This window comes from Sinohyriopsis cumingii, chromosome 9 (assembly GCF_028554795.1).
Source record: "Sinohyriopsis cumingii isolate HCF-2022 chromosome 9, ASM2855479v2, whole genome shotgun sequence".
Taxonomy (NCBI): domain Eukaryota; kingdom Metazoa; phylum Mollusca; class Bivalvia; order Unionida; family Unionidae; genus Sinohyriopsis; species Sinohyriopsis cumingii.
This window is the reverse complement of record NC_142969.1, coordinates 28,447,317-28,465,745: the sequence shown is the minus strand read 5'-3', so window position 1 is coordinate 28,465,745 and position 18,429 is coordinate 28,447,317. Positions and strand designations below refer to the sequence as shown.

Below are 18,429 nucleotides of genomic sequence, written 5' to 3'. Positions count from 1 at the left end.
CTGCAGTTGTTTGTAGGTTGAAACCACGTTACTGTGAAGTTTTATCTTAAGAACAGCTCAGATGAGTTCAAGAATAAATATTGTTTCCGCATAAGTCTTGGATTTATGGTACTTTATCATTTATTATATTTATTGCTCGTGCATTACCTTATTCTATACGGATGAGTTTGTTTACCGACATATTCTGCACATTTTGCTAAAGGTTTTTATGCTTGTTCATCTTATCATACGATTCAACTGATATATCTAAGAATTAATAATCCTAACCATATTAACAAAAAAAAAACGTTATTGCACAAGATTATAAAGCCACATTTGTAATTTTATTCACATTAGATTTACTGTAAAGCTTAATTTCACCCAGAATAAGCCGTGATGTGATTAATAAAGATTATACAGTGTATTTTGCTTGCATTACTGACATTTAGTGTTCTTGATCGACTTTAGAACAGTCATGCTAATGGATTGTGAACATTTCACAACATTCGCTTCAGTTGGATTTCAATCAAATGTACAGTGAAATTTTATCCTAACAATAGTAATTACGATTTCGCTGATGGCCAGATTACAGCGTTTTGGCCCTTGGTCAATGTAAATAAAGTGCTCTCACCAGCTTGGGGGGAATCTAACATTCAGATGTTATATTGTATTTCAATATTGCTTGGCCATAATGCACTAACACAATAAAAGATTTTAGATGAGTTAACAAGGAATAGACCTTTCATATTTTTGCAGAGTTGTGGCCCTTGCGCAACTTCGAAAAATCATGATTGTGACTTATGGGCTCTCTATCATTCCCACAAAATATTTAATTGCAATGACATTTCCAGACGAGTTAACATATCAATGTTTCTAAATAATTTGCTGAGGTATTTACCTTCAATTAAACGTTTTGGTCCTCGAAATAATTTAAATATGATTCCATCTGAATATGAGCACATAGTATTATGCCTCTAGTACGATTGCAACAATCAGCTTATTGGTTTGATGGATTTATAGCCATACCATTTTAAACACACTTTTCAATACTTTTATCACCTTTTTTATTAATCATACTATATTTTCTTGACACAACTCTAATTATACACATATCTCTACGGTTGTGATTTGAACGGAATTGCTGGTGTAGTATTGTGATTAGGAGATCTCAGATGACACTGCAATGACCAGCTTTGGCAAAAATGTGCAGATATATTGACTATTAATGACAATGGCATCTCACTAATTAATCAACATTTTAGCGTGAGCATTTTGTATACCTTTTTAAAGCAATACAAGTAACATTTTCTACAATAAAGTATTGTCATCAGGTCCCCATTAAAATGAGGATGATCAGATTTGACTATGTTCTAGAAGGTTATGGCATTTGTTCGCAGTGGAGTATACAAGTATTCCAATGTAATTTAGACTGTCAGACGTGCACATTGTTTGCCTAGTATCCCCCATATTTTCTGAAAGCTTTACTGAGCAAGATCTCGGACGACTATTGCAGTGTTCAATATCTTTATGAATTTATTAGTAATGAATCTTCGTAAATTGCAATATTTTGTAGAATATTAATTTCAAGAAAGTGTTTGACTATATTTTACTGGTGTATTACCTATGATATGCCCCTTACAGCACGCATTTGCAACTCCTCCAGACTTTAATCTGCGTTGGCCAGGGTCATTTGCTATGTTAATTTTCACTACTTTACTTACTAACAACCTCATCAATTTATTAAAGTTTTCTCATGCACACTCCAGTATATAATGCAGACCAAGATTGCATAATATTATATAATGACAGCACAGCAGGTTCTACATCCTTTACCATTTGGAAAATTTCATGCGAATACATCTAAAAGACACAACCAATGGGATGTTAAAATAAAGTTCTCCTACAACAAGGTGATAATAAATTGTATGCATAGAGATATACGCAAACACACAGTAAATGTTGTTGGGTTTTTTTTGCAGATATAAGCAAATGTTTACAAAATGTTGAAGAATATATATTAGATAATTAACCAAATACATGAATAAATAAGAACGTTTGCACGAGTAAATTCATAAGGATGTTGAATTAGTCAAACCAATCTGGATGCCAGCTAGAATTACATTTGCATTTTACATATTATCATGACCTAAGTGTCTGTCGCATTGCCAGAAGCTGGCGATCTGTATAGCAAATCTGTAACAGTGCATTCATTTTCACATCTAATTATCTCAGATAATAACTACGAAAACAGAGATATAAATGCAATTAAAAGATGAAATCTGAAACGGAGGAAAGACGTGAAAGTAATAATACTACAATAATTTTAAATTATTAGATTAGGATCAATTTGATAAGATTTACGTATGATAGTTTAAATACAGCACCGCTGTACTGCAGCTTCTTCTCAAAACCACACTCGCCATGCATTGGCATATGCTGTAACCAATATTTCTCTTTCTGGCAACGAATATTGTCAGTCTGTCCATAATGTTTGCAGCTGACAGCAATTTATAGGGCGTGACGTTTTGACCAGCGACATCTAAATGCTTGGCATGTTTTGTTTGGGCCTTATTTCGATATAGCATTTGCAATATCTTATTCCTTTTAAAGTCCTCTTTTTCCGTAACATATCAGACGATAACAATCTTGAACATCTAGAAGTAGATAATGTTCATACTGACACATCCAAGCAGTTGTTTTATATTGTACAATATAATCCTGTTGATAAAGCCGTGCATGGAGTAGTCCCTGTAATTTGGTTGCAGATGCGGTAGCGTGTGCCTTTACATTTTCATGTCCTTACTGTAGCATATAATTTGTGTGCAGCTGGGCACACACAAGCACAAATGTTGGTCTGTTAAGGTTTTGAGTACTTTGGCATGGCATTTATAAATATAAAGGGCTATTCACATTGATATGACCTTTGCCAGACAAATTGCTCAGCAAAATGAAAAACTAATATAATTATTTTTAGGCATTACAAAAATAATATGTGCGGAATTAAATTTACATAAATATTTACTTATTGTGTCTAAAAATGTAATATTATCTTTCCATTGTTTTATATACTTTTGTGGGTTGTTTTGCACTATTTAATTTTTTTTTTTTTGCTCTATTGAGACCACTGTAGTGTATAATTTATCCCAACAACGTACAGCATTTTCAGCCTCAGCAGGGTTTAGAAACATATATTATTGCTGGTCAAATTAAGTAGATATAAAAGCTTTGCAAACCTTAAAAATACAACAAAAAAGCCCCATAACGTACATAACATAATCTAACTGAAAAAATCATCATATTACAGAGGATGGAAGCAAAAGCATGGAATATTGGTAATTTCATTTTAAGTTGTAATTAGCATATTATAATGTTTTGATCAGCTAAGTGCTGCTTCTAATATATGGCAATTGTACACATATTTGAATTTGAAAATGTTGTTTGTTGCTAACTAGCTACTACAGTATTCAGTAGAGAAACCTGAATTTTATTTGGGGGTATATATCCTTTTAATACATTTCATTCATAATAGCAATTAACTTCTTCATTGTAAGACTTATTCCAACATGTTTTTCTAATAAAGAGGTTCATGTGTTAGGCTTATGTTTTATTTCCACCCACAGGTTTGGGATTTGGGTTCATTGGCTGCTATAATAGGTGTTTTTATTTTGGCATATGCAATTGCTTCCTACGCCATCTTGTATCCCGATACAGAGCTTACTATAGACACCGTGATGGCCATATTAAAGCGACCATATTGGAATATATATGGAGATCTTATGTTGGAAGATATTGAAGGTAAATTTTGTTGCAGTGTGATGAATGATAGCTTTGTATGTATGCATGTATGTATGTATGTATGTATGTATTTATGTATGTATGTATGTATGTATGTATGTATGTATGTATGTATGTATGTATGTATGTATGTATATGTGTGTGTGTGTGTCTGTGTGGGTGCGTGCGTGCGTGCGTGTGTGTGTATGTATGTATGCATGTATGTATGCATGATACATGGAAAGATGTATGTATGTATGTATGTAGGTAGACAGGCAGGTAGGTAGGTAGATCGATTTGGCAGGTAGGTAAGCACGTACGTGAAATATTGGTTACCAATTTACCAGAGGGATATTATGAGACACATCAAATGTCTGTCCATGCACTTTTGTATACATATAGTTGATGCCAAATCTAAACAATCGTGGCTATTTAGGGCTGATAAAACGTTATTTGACTTTAAAACGAAAAAATGTGAAAATATTTTATGGAATATAATATATTCAAAATAATGGTTTTCCTGTATGATAAAAGGCAACGATCTGCATTTGGGCAAATATTAAGTGTGGCATTTGTTAAGGTCTAGAAAATGATGAACCATTCCCAAATAAAAGTCAATATTTCCTCACGTAAAACAAAAATGGTTAAAGATGCTAAATATTTTTAAAAGGGTATATGAAAAAACAAAACAAATAGGACAAAATGAATTTTTATCAACTATATAAAGTAAATGAATTGTGTTGGCATGGGATTCATAATTCAATAACTCACAGATCAGTGCAGTACACATCATCCGTATGTATTTTATGTGTCATGGTAAGATGCTTTTCAAAGCAACTAACCAGCCTGCAAATTATTTGCTCAAAGCTAGACACAACAAAAAGATTGGAACATGCTCAAGTGACTGTGCTATTTTACATACATTTAACCAGTTTATTCAGATGAGTTTAACTCAATACCTTTTATTTGCAATCGAAGCATGGTCATAACAAACTGCAAATGACTAGATGGTTCACAACGTTGTTAATAACATTGCAACTTAGATACAAATGCATCATGGTTCAAGGGGAATCATTTGTATAAAACCCGATGTATTGATGAACTGGATGTTTGCGTTATCTACACTTATAAGAATAATGTAAACATGCCTTGTAATGATGAACAATTATGACGGAGGAGTCTTTCTTCAATAAAATTTACTAATATAAAATACAAATTGAATTGATTATCTCAGATCCTAAACAGCATACATTTGTCGTATCTCAAGTTAAATTGCGAGCCTAATACATATTTTATGAAGACATAGTAATTGCCAAATAACCTCTTGAACTGATAAGCAAAAATTATGTCAGTCATTAGTAGCAGATATTTAAGGAAGTATGGTTCAGAACAATAATGATATTATAGGCATAGTCATAAATGCATATGAATATAAACTTGCACAGACTGCTGATGTCATATCATTCCTATTAGACTGATCGGGGAACTCTTACTTGCCTTGATAGAAATAAAAGACGCATTTGCATCGATAGTGAGACTTAAGGTGAATATCAACAAAACTAAAATGATAAAAATAGGGTATTTAACGATTCACTATCACAGATGTGTACAAATTTAGAATTTGATTGGGTTTCAATTTTTTTCTTATTAGGACATTGTGGAGATGAATGTCGAAAACAAAATTCAAAATGAACAAAAACTGTTAGTGGAATGGAGTCGAAGAAACATACCAATATATGGTAAAATTGGTGTTGCAAAATCAGTTGCCTCGTCTAAACTGACACATTTGTTCTTGGTGTTAGCAAATCTAACAGCAAGTACACAAAAGAGAATGCAAATAATGTTTTCTTTTTTTAAAATTATGTGAAATAACTGTCCTGATAAAATAAGTGGAACAAAACTTATTAATAAGTTAGAAGAAGGTGGATTGCGTATGAAACATCTAGCAACTTTTATCAAATCTGTAGAGATATATTGGGTAAATCGTTTGCTGACTAATCATTCTGAATGGCAAAATATAATAGATTATATTCTTAAAAAGTACATTGGTCCTAGTACACATCTGTTCATTTAAATGATTTGCAAATATCGAAGTTTTTAAAAAATACCAAATATTTGTTTGAAAGGATGTCCTTGTAGCATGGACTGATCGTATTACAAAAGAAAAATATATAAAGTTCCTTGAAATGCCACAGGAGTGTTTCTGAAAAAAATACAGATATACTGATTAACAACAGACTAGTTTTTCATCGATCGTGGCTGTCAAAGGGGGTAATATTTATATATCATTTCTTGGATGAGCAAGGTGTATACTTATAATATGAAGGATTATGCAACCTTTACGAGTGTTCACACCAGATTACACAATAATACGGTATTATAAGTGCAAACAGACAATATTTAATACGATTAAATATGCAACATGAGAAGAAAAGCTATAACCTTTTTCCTGAAGAACATTGAAATTCTGATCAAGAATAAAAAAGATGCAGAGAGACAGTCGAATAAAGTCAGTATTACATTGTCCCAAAGCTCAGAAAACCGTTTTCATTACATTCTACAATTAAAAAGAAAACAATTCGCAGAATAAGCTATGTTTTATTCCGTATATAATTACTTTGGATACAGCATTATTATAGCTCCAGATTACAATTAACAAAACATAATGGCTACAAACATTCTTCTATTCAAAATTGGTTTAGTAGCTGAAAAAAGGTGTTCTTTGTGTAATAGTAAGAAAGAAACGATGAAATATTTATGTTGCAGCTATGTTATTTTTAAACATCTTTGAGGTCGTGTTGTAGAACAGATTTGAGTGAAGTTCGAGAGTTCTGAAAATCTTATTTTACTTGGTGATTTAAATGAACCTTTCTAGTCCAAGTTTGTAAATCTAGTATTATTACTTGCGAAATATAATGTATTTAGATAGAAATACCCCAAACAAACAGAACAATCCTGCACGAGCTTTACATTGATTTGATATTTCAAATCGACAAAAGTAATTTACTAAAAGGAATGATGTGAAAATGTATTTTATTGGGAAAGTGAGTAATGTCTATGAAAGTGGAACAATGTAATCACTCAGTGAAATGTTGACTCTGAAAAAATATAACCCTTTTTCTCTCTCATTCTAGTTCTTGTGTGTGTATGTAGGCAGGAATGTACATATATGCACATGCATGGGGTATATCTAAATGTCTATATGAATGATTTTTGCACATAATTATAACTGTTTATGCATGCTCTTATATTTAGTTTTTTAGAATTACCAATATGTTTATATTTATTGATAGGTTATCTTGAAATTATTAATGCAGACTATTTCTTTTTCTAACAAACATGTCTGTCAGTTTAACTGTTCTACTCATAAGATAATACATATAAATAAGTGAAGGGTAACTATTCTGAACTGAGTGTAACATCATGTGCTGTATAATAAACACTTTTCAACTATGACCTGACTTAATTAAATGACATTTTCATTTTATAAGTATGAACTAAATTTCACAGATTTCTTGTGCAGAAGTTTGGAATACTGTATCCCAGAAGTACAGGTAATTGGACAGAAAAACTCGTATTTTATTGTTTGTCTAATTGAAGTTCTAAAATGGTGCTGACAACATCCTGCTTAAATATGCAGATCTGTGGATAAATATCTCAGCTACTACCAAACTGAAAACAAAACCATATGACTCTTAACATAAATTATGTTTTAAAAAACCAAATTGAAATGGGACAAAATTACGGAATACATTCTGGCTTCATATAATTGTAATTATGCTGAAATGAAATGAATTATTGTCATACAATAAATTGTTTTTAAAATTCATATTTTTGAAATCTTTCAAATCATTTGCGTGTAACAAGGCCAAACACGCGATTTTTATCTTGGATCCATAACCAGTCCATTTCCTCTTAGTGGCTTATTGAAACTATCAGATTCAGTGTCAACGTGTCAGAAAAACACTGAAGCCCTTTGCGTTTATGATTCTGAATTTTTGTATGACTCAAACTTTGTTGTTTTAAACAAGGTGCAGACAACTGTTCAAACGATGCAGCTCTGTATGGAGATGGTACCGTGCCTCGTTGTCCAACAAAGGCTGGACAATATGTTGTGCCAGTGATGATGGGCATATACATGTTGATGACTAACATCATGCTTCTCAGCTTGCTTATTGCTACATTCAGGTATTATACATTATAAGTTCATAACATACACATTGTGTTTATGAGAACTACTACAACTTATTGTAGAATATCACTTTATGCTATAAATTATTATTAACAAATAATTCCAGTATTGAAAGAAATTCATCAGTCAAGTCACGTTTTTCTGTCTTTCTTTTTTGCCTTCTTTTTACTTTCTTTCGTTCATTCTTTCTGTCGTTGTTTATTTCTTTCTTTGTGTCTTTCTTGCTTTTATCTTTCCTTCTTTCCTTTTAAATGTTCTTCATCTTCCTCGTCTGTCTTCTTTTACACAAAGTTAAGAATTTATCATTTGTTTTGAATAAGCCACGCAGATCTGATGGGAATCATCTTAGTATATGGCTGAATATTTGAAGCATTGCAAATCCCTTAAATTATGTTCTCCGAATGGCAAATATGCCAAATGTTTTTTTCTTCGTACACATGGACATGAAGGATCATATTTCATGGACATGACATTAGCTTAGGTGACCCATATCATCTATTGGAAGAAATGACAATTTCTACTGAAAGTCGCTCTCTAAACTGAGAAACTAATGCTTGCAAATACTATATGTATGAAATTTACATGTAACAATTAATGTGATATTCTCACGTTAAACCATGTGATCTAATTAGTTTATTAAGGCTTAGTGTAAAAATAATGTTGGGGTTCATAAAGGGATGATTCGAAAGGTCGAAACGTTATTACAGGAAATGCATATACAAAAAAAATCACTATAGAATGAATATTTTCCATCTTGTCCAAATGATGTTGATTTACTTCAAGACATGGATATTCTCGACATGGATTCATGGTGAATTTAGTCAACGATACCATTTGGTTCAGATGTACCATCAACGTGAATCTATTTTGTTTATAACATATAACTCTTTGCTTCTAGTAAATTCGTAACTTTGAAATACAAAGCGTAATTATTTAAAATAATGATTGTGTAATTACAATCTTGACATTGAACAAATTCAAGACCAATACTAAATAAAAAGAAGAGAAATTTAAACGAACATGAGTAAAAAGAACATGTTGTAATCAATTTGATATAATCATTGCTTTCAAGAAAAGGGATAATAAATGTGATGATGGCAACCGGCATGAAAATCATATTAACTTTTGGCTACATTAAAAGAAAAGACTAGTGTGCTCATTATAGGAGAATATATTTACTAATTATATAGATACGCCAATATATATATATGCAACTGGTATCGCATTTGTTGTCTGATTTCCCATGCACAATTGTTTTGAAAGAAACGGATGATGTTAATATATTTAGCAACAAAGTTGTCATTGACATAACATAATAATTGCTATGCATAATCATAATATCATATGTATAAAGGGATATGAAAGATACATCAATCATTAATGAACAATGAATCAGTGAAATCAGAATGTAGATTCAACCTTCATACATACAATTATTACATACAGTTATATTGTTGTTCTAGGGTTGAATGTCATTTTTCAGCACAAGATAGGCGATGCATAGCGGCCAGTATAAATGGTGGAGGAAGAACCCGGGAAAATCCCAGAAAGAACCTCCTACCCAGGAGAAGCTACTGGCAAGCTTTCTCGTATATCCACATTGGCCTTTGCATTTTTATGGCTAATTATGAACGGTATCCTGAAAAAAAAAGCATTTAAATAACTGTTTCACTTATCAGAATGGTATTTTCAATTACCGTCTTTCACGTCTGACAATGCGAATATTACGTTCATCGGTGTTCTTGATTGAAAGTTTCATTCATGACACAGTGAACTCGTTTAAATCGTTAACATTATCATTTATACTTTCACATGGACGAAACAGCTGGCTCAGTTCATTCAAAAAAATTATAATCAACCAAAACCTAGATGAGTATACCTGGTTTGCTGACAAAGTAGTTCATAATACACTATAATATCTAATATTTTAGGCACTGTAGTAAGGCGTGTAGTAATGTATATATATATATATATATATATATATATATATATATATATATATATATATATATATATATATATATATATATATATATGAAGGCAAAGCGTGACTAAATGTATTAAAATGTTTTGCAATATTCAATGCGAAATTTGATTCCATACAATGTTTTATTTGAAAGAGTATTCACTCTGTTCAAAGCGTGTTGTAGAATCTCTCCAGCATATTGCATGTCACATTGTCTACAGGTTATCAAATACATTACACTAATTGCTGTGCAAACAATGTTATAACATATTGTAAAGATCAAATGCAACCAATGAAATAACAAATAATTACTTTAATATCTGTACCGTAAGATTAATATCATATGTTGCATACAGATGATGCAAAACATAAAAAATCTAGCAAATACATAGATCCTGCAGTTATAAGTAAGAATCAGCTAGCTTTTCTACATTGTTTTACCACCTATTTGCTCAGGAGACTCCAATATGTAGTAATTGCGTATCTGGTAATGTATTTGGAAAGGAATTATATTTTTCTTCTTCGTACATTACCCTGTACTTAATTTTGAAACAGAATCAAACGCATAATGGTAGGATAATTCCTGCTTTGGAAATGTGTTTTTAATTCAATCAAATAATTGTTTAATTGACAATCGTTTCAAATGACACTTCCGTAATAAATCTCGTTTAACATCAGGTGTGATGAGAAGACGATTATTCCATTTACTGGCTGATATTTATTTATTTCACATACTTTGTGGAGAGAGCATTAACATAATTTTCCATCATATTTACATGAAGCAAAAATACACGCATACAGATCGCACTAAAAGAGTATTGGGAAAGTAGGGCCTTTTCAGCCATTTTGAGTCCGTGATACACGCCACAGCCACTATCCACCATGACGTTTAATGCAATCAATATTTCATATGCAACCAGTGGATGTTCATCATTAGTAAATCCATGAAAATGACCACCCATGTGGGATGGAGTCTGTAATGTATAGCAGACAGAACCAAGAGACCAAACAATTCAAAAGCGAGTTTGTTACCACTACTTGTTATGCATTTTTAAACATCCAAGATCTAAGGCTGCATACGGTGTGCGTGTTACCGATCGATACACCCAGGCGACAATATCACAGTGGAAAGGATTTGTATCCAATCTTTATTGATATCTGCAAACGCCTGTACGTTCACGAAACGGTAGATTGTTTTATTCAACTTTTACTGACTCCAAATCCACGTTCTCGGAGCTGCCAGTTATTTTCGATTTCTGCCAGCACAATCTCAAACTGAGCCGTACTAATTTTTTCATCCTGGCATCTAATACCAAACACGTGCGTTTGTATTTCACGATCAGCGTGGTTCTCTTGATGGGTTCGTCTCACAGCTGTTGTTCTGCGTTGGTTATGTTCTCATGTCTGTAAGATTGAGGGTCCATTATAGTTATTTTATTAGTATAATAATCGCATACTATAGTTATACGAGGCAGTTCTGGTATAACTCATCGCATGTAGACGTAAAACGCACCTGCACTTCTAGCCAAGTACCCTTTTGTACTGGTACTGTTGTCATGCAATTATAGAAAACCCTCGGGAATGCCTAAATATGCGGCGTCTTAGCCAAATAAGTGTTACCCGAACAAGAGCATCCTTGTTGAATAACAGTCGAGATCTTTTTCTTCTCAGCTGAGTCAACGATGGTTTAAATTATTTGGTGGTGAACGTAACTGGTGTGAACACAATTGTGAATACCACGACACCGTTGTAGAAAGAATCTAACCGCTGCAGCTAAACGCTTGGGAAGTTTCACGTGAACATGCGATGATACCTCGAGTTTGCACTGGTACATCAGAGTGGTTCCATCGACCCTTAAAACAATTATGACAGTTCATACGAGGATTTGTTTACCCCACTGTGAAGCAGATATTCCTCGAAAAGTGGAGCAAAATTGTTATTGCTGTTATCTGCTGTCAGCTGAACTATCATCACGTCGGTAAACTCCGCAACCATATCACTCTGTCAGATGCCAGTACATATATAAAATGATAAAATAAAGTCTTAAAAGCAAACACCAAAGATGGTTAAACAGCCGTCAGGATAAACGTTTAACTGACATTCATCTCCTGTGACTAATTATACTGATAATGCTACTGTGCACAAAGGTTTGTCATCACTGGCCTTGCAATACATGATATTGGTGGATTAATAATCTTGATCAACATGCCTCTTATCATTTAGTTACATTCCATTTTAGCCCACGTGCCTGTAGTCCCAGTTATGACAAACTAGATCTGACATTTAGGACTATCAAAACCCTTTTCAATAAGAGAACATAAAAAGTCGATGGTTTACAAAGGTTACATGACCATAGTTTCCTCTCCTTCTTTGAATAATATTCCCCAATGCAACTACATGAATTCGCTATGGTGATGGCACCTTAACGATCTGTTATTTGGAGTGGTGTTTTATTCTATCTTGGCCTCATCAATGTATTCTTTGATTATCGTAGCCGATATGCCGCTGTCTCTAATTCACTGTTTACAGTGATCTCATCTAGTCCTTAGAGACCGGGCCTTTTAATTTGACAATCATATCTAGAATATCAAGATTAGAAGTTTGCGGCTTACCAATTTGATCTTCAAAAATAAAAAGCCAACCTGGATCAACACCAATAGCTACTCGACAAGCTAACTCATTTAGATCCGCTTTGATGGGAAATATGCTGGTGTCGTCGAGCTGATTAACGTCTACAAACGATAATAAGCATTTGTGTAATATGAAAAGTACAATAATGTTAATGAATAATTGCTTATGGTGTTGATGAATGCTCTTGTGCATGTAATTATTCAATAACAAATATATTTGATGTTGATTTGTCACCATGTATGGGTTCCAATGAGTGTCAGGTCCGGATGTTAAACCCAGGTTAATTTTGCTGATTCCATGTCTGAGTAGCACCATCAGTTCAAGTTCATTTTTGCATAAAAACAACAAGAAAATGTTTGAGTTTGCCATCGCAAATAAATCAAGATTTCTCTACGGTGCGACCCTAGCACTTGAATGCCTTTGTTTAAGGATATTTGATTAATCGCTCTTGGTAATCAAAGATCTCTCATCCCGCCACCTTTTTAAATGCCATTCCTTCCAAGGGCCCCTCACGCCAAAACAGTTGGAACTTCAAGTGTTCCAATGGCAAGTAATTAATCGACTAAAGAGCCCTTAAACCATATTGAGTGCCGGTAATATATACGAACATAAATTATGATATGCACGTGCGGTATGAATGTGTGCAAAGTTAAACATAATTTTTATCAGAGGGTTCCTGATGACCGTTTAATCTCAACGATACTTTAGTCATGTATAAGTTGTCAAATATAATGTTACTTTCAGTGCTGAATAACCACGAACACATGTTATGGAGCAGTAAGACCATGGTTAGCACTCTTTTGCCATGTAAACTGCCCCTTGGGCGTGCATCTATGGTATGTGAGAGAAATGACAGTATTGAAGCATAATCGATAACGAACGCGATTCTGTAAGCAATAAAGCGAATAACACCTGCTTCAAAAATGCTACTGTTTCGAACACAAATGTATCATCTCCGGTTGCTTCAGTACTCCAAAGTGCTTCTTTTGAATAGCTCTTACGGATTAGTGTGACTGTGTGTAGCCCCATAAATAACCTTGCGAACATCTCTGCAAAACCCAAAAATGTGACTGAGAGGACTTCCAGGCGAAATTCCTAATGGGGTTATACGAAATTGTCACTGACGCTGACCCAAATCTACCATTGCAAATGCCGTTAGGCTTGTACATATGCATCATTAGCTGGGTTAGTGTTTAGTTCGCTTAATTGTATACTATTGAGAATACTCATTATTTTTCAAAGCTATATTGGATCAACGTTATAATCGGACCAACTGTTCTCGTGTTAGTATCGCTGTATCGAGCAAGTCCAATACTAGTTGCAGCTACATCAATATCGTCAATATTTGATTCGATTTCCTTTCCATCAATGGAAGAACGTGTACTCTTGTACAACGCCCATATTCCGTTTTTAACAAATCCAACTGTGGTATTGGCAGGGTAATCGGTACCACCAGGATCATTATGTATAAGTTTTTTTCCCGCAACTTACGAAATTGTCTCACATGGAAGGAAAACCTCAGACGTGTCCTGCACGTTCAAGTCTATTTTTAATCAGATGTGGTCTCTGGCTGGTGTGAATAGTACTGAAAATCTCATTTTTTGATTCACTAACACGTCAAATTCTGGATCAGATAAATCATTGAACTGGGCCATCATTTATACATTATTAACTTTGACTAGTGCCTTTTACGAGGCAATTGTAATGTACTCCACATTGCCAGATTTGCAATCACTGAAAACGGATGGCATAGTTTCCGGTGGTGATTGTGTAATTTGGGCCTTTTGGTGGTGCTCGTGTCAATGATTCACTTTAGGCAATCTGGAAGCGATTGAGCCGTTTTAATAACAAATTCTTTGACTTATCCACAACAGCTCTTTTTACGCTATCAACGACTCACATTGCAACTTATTTAGCAATTGGTTAAGCGCAGGTTAAAACCACGATCACCTTTGGTGGATCTGTGACCAATCAACGAACAATATCACCGAGCTCAGTTTCATAAAGCATCACATAAAAGGTTTTCTAAAGTTAGCAGCGGTTTTACACGTCCACGCAGGCGCAACCGTCATTATAATATTTAAATGTTCGGTCGATCTCTACTCTACAGTAATATGGTGCTGCCGCCATAATTAATAACAAATCACCTGATTCCACAATTGGCAAGATTTCAAACAGTAAGTAATTTTTTACTGTTATGCGTGTCGTTTCAGCCCTGCTTACATAATTACCGCTCACAGCGTCGTAGGTTAAATTAACCTTGTTAACTGAGGTAATACTCACAATATCATGCGCAATATAATGTCCAGTTTATTTAGTTCCTGCACGCAAAACATGTGCATTTGAGGGAATAATTCTGGACCAGCCAGAAACTGTTTTGAACGCCTGTTCAATGATACAAAAATATTCTGGAGATTGAATTCCAACAATGCAACTGAGTGTGAGCACATGTTCACGTATAGAAATGTAAGGTCTTGGCCAGTTAATAGAGAAATTCTTCGTAATATCGTATGTACCTGTAGGAAGTTCTATCATACCCCAACTTGTTCCACAATCTGCGGAGATATAAACATATTGTTCACGGGTAGACCACCCAAACGGTTGTGATTGGATATTTGGCCAACTGTATTAATATATCAAAGACGCAAGTGTGCATGATTCTCCACCAGGAACAGGTGCAGAAAAAGTCATGCCAAATTTTGGTTTCATAGATAGGATTGTGATAATTGAGGCATCGCTTTGGATTGTGTTTACAATGTTGTATCGCTGCATATAGAGCTCCTCATCGGTATTGTATATATCATAGATGTCTTCGACAAATTCATGTATCAACGCACGATATGTGATTCTGTCTATCATGTCGCTGGTGAACATCCGCCGACAAATCACTACAGCTCTCACATGACTTCTGGTGCATTGTTACCGGCACGAACGTTTCCCATGAATCATCACATTATATCAGCAAGGTCGTTAGGTTCACATAGTCCACCAATATCCTCACCTCGGTTTAAGGGTATACGTTTTGGTAACTGTTTATTTGCATACCATTTTACTTGTTTCGTCTATCCATTCTGATTGTTTTTCCAGTGTACGAGATTCATGTGCAAGTTCCTGTGTTTTGTTGGGTACTTTTTGTTGAGGAACACAGTTTGGTTGAGGTGCGGTTGCTTGATCCGATTATTCTTCTTTCTCAGTTGTTGGAGTAAATAAACATGTAAGCCCAGGAATACGTAATTTTATTGCAGTTTTCTATATATTATTGCTGGTAATTTCATATCATTCTGGTTCATGGTGCGAAAGCTGTACGGATCGTCTGTGATCCACACAAACGTTTTCACGAATTTTATCCCATGGGTTGACATAGGCACACCATGTCCAATGAATATTTCCAAGACCATGCGCGTCAATGCCATGAAATATCATCAACATTTTAAACTTGTCACAGATTCCGATTGGCACATGTACGTATCTTTTAGTGTTCTTGTGGAAACTTCATAAAATATATATGTGTGAGATTGACGTGTTCCCAATCATCACATCGTCGTACGCTACAAGATTCTCTTTGTTTGCGTCCAAATCATCAATGGATGGGGCTTCACCGATAGTGGAAAAGAAGTCAACGATGGCGTTGATATTGCTTCTCAACGATCTTTTATCAATCAACGCTTTTTGAAAGCCTTTCCAATCATCATAACACTGTTGAACATCAACTGATGGAGCAATCACGTACAACTGATCCCACTTCAGCCATCGTAAAATCATATTTAACAACAGCTGAGATTTTATTTATCCAGCAGGACCAATTATCAGCTGAGATGGGAAACACGTCGACCGCTAACATGGCCATGATTGTTGCAAGTCGATCCTGGTGAAGAAATTATCAGATATGTTGCTCAGCTTTTAACCAAACATCGTGTGCGCGTTTTTGTTGGACATGTCAACATTCATCGTGCCCAGGCAATTGTGGAACAATAAGTGCACTCTTACTGGACGTATATTCGGTCAGCAATATGCGTTGAAATTACTCATGAGGCATCGGACGGCAGAGCTGTCTTTAATCGCAGACAGATCACACGACATAACTTAGTCATAACAGCATTTAACAATGAAGGCACATGCACGATAGGTTTACATCCAGGTAACACGATTCAACAAAAGACGGTTACACTAACTCAGAAAATGATCTTAGAGTCAGCACATTGCAACCGCTATGATGCAGGTTTGTTCGGTATACATATGCGCCCGGAGATTTAGAATTTAAACAAAGTGTGTGTTTTCTTTCTTTCAGTTGATTAATACTCAACAACAACCAGCGTATTATCATGTGGCATCATCAGTGGGTGGAACAAAACCTGCCAGCCAAACATTTGTGCGAGAGGAATTGCAAGTTGTTCCAGCTAGTTCGGAACTTAGACCATGATTTGTTTTGATACCTTAGTAAATGCCCTCAATGCGAAGGCGCACCAACATTATTCGAGCTTGCCTGTATCCATCATAAGTTAAGTCACAATGACACAGTGAAAAAACATATAGGTGGTGATTCTGACATCCATCGCGTTGTATCATGTTTGGACAAACTCTCTTTAGTGCATCTGTAAGCAACTTTGCGATGTTTCTGGCACAGTATCATATTTGCCTTGTGTGAGAACTCACGCCGGTCTCAAAGATATTCCATGTACATGTTATGTTTAAAATATTTCTGCACAGTAGAACATCTGTTACATTTTTAATATTCTTGGAACCACCAAGAACAACTGAATACATTTATGTCACTGTCCCATATACTCTTCAATTAGTTTACCCAAGCACAAGTCTTAGAACTTAACGAACAACCATGTTATTAGTGTATCTAAGCAACGGAGGTTATTTCAAAATTTGTCTTATTTTTGTTCACTATTACACGAATACCCAAGTGCAGATACAACCAGAAGTTTTGCCCGTGCATTACATAATTGTGTTGGTTCTAACACTTGGTACTAGTTTGGTGCATGCAGTGTATTTGCGAACAATTAATCAACGATTGTGCACTGATATTGAGACAACAACTTACGTGTTTTTTTATATCAATACGTGCCTGGACAATCCACACAAAGCCACAAACCTGCAATTGTCGCATCATTGCCCAACGTTTGATAATTCTGTTATCTAGATAAATTACGGGCAGAGGGTTATACTGGTACTCATTTATATTGTGCTGTACTAGCGTGTCAGTGTAAATCCTGCCACGAAGTGATTGCTCTATAACTACATATATTGTTTTATGTCAGTGAGCAATTGTTCTATGTCAGTGAGCATTATCAGGTCGACTTTGATTTTGGACAAAAATGCATCCCACGCCATGGCCAGTGATGAGAAGAAATTCACAGGATCCAGTTGTACACGTATATGGCAGTGACACAAAAAATGAATATTCAAAAACACATCAGTGCGAAGATACAGATCGTTAAAGCCGTTATGGATTTTGCATTCTGATGAAGAAAAAAACTTATTTGGGTGTGCGTAATCTTTTCATGAAATACCTTCACTTGACAGGAATGAATGGAACGCTTCGATCGGTGGCACTTGAGATCAGCAAATGTGTCCATGTACTCGTATATATATATATATATATATATATATATATATATATATATATATATATATATATATATATATATATATATATATATATATATATATATATATATATATACATATTTTTTCTCGTTAACAAATCTATATTTGAGATGCTAGTGCCCTGCAGACAGTATTGACAAGTGATTACAACGTTATCAGCTGTTAGATTGCTCACCAACTTGTCCAAGGACAATTGAGAAACTGAAACAAATAAGTGAATTTCAGTTGACCCAGCCTATTTTTCCATGGTGTTGGGGAACTTGCTAATTGT

General features: G+C 34.5%; 1 protein-coding gene across 1 annotated transcript in view; it reads left to right on the top strand.

Moving 5' to 3' along the window:
- The window catches only part of LOC149791456 (transient receptor potential cation channel subfamily M member-like 2), a 67,321-nt gene that overhangs the window by 22,286 nt on the left and 26,606 nt on the right, over nt 1–18,429 (top strand). Inside the window, exon 6 of the mRNA XM_089971363.1 lies at nt 3,600–3,774. Within this exon, the coding sequence (XP_089827489.1) occupies nt 3,600–3,774 (175 nt within the window). The remainder of the gene's footprint in view (nt 1–3,599; nt 3,775–18,429) is intronic.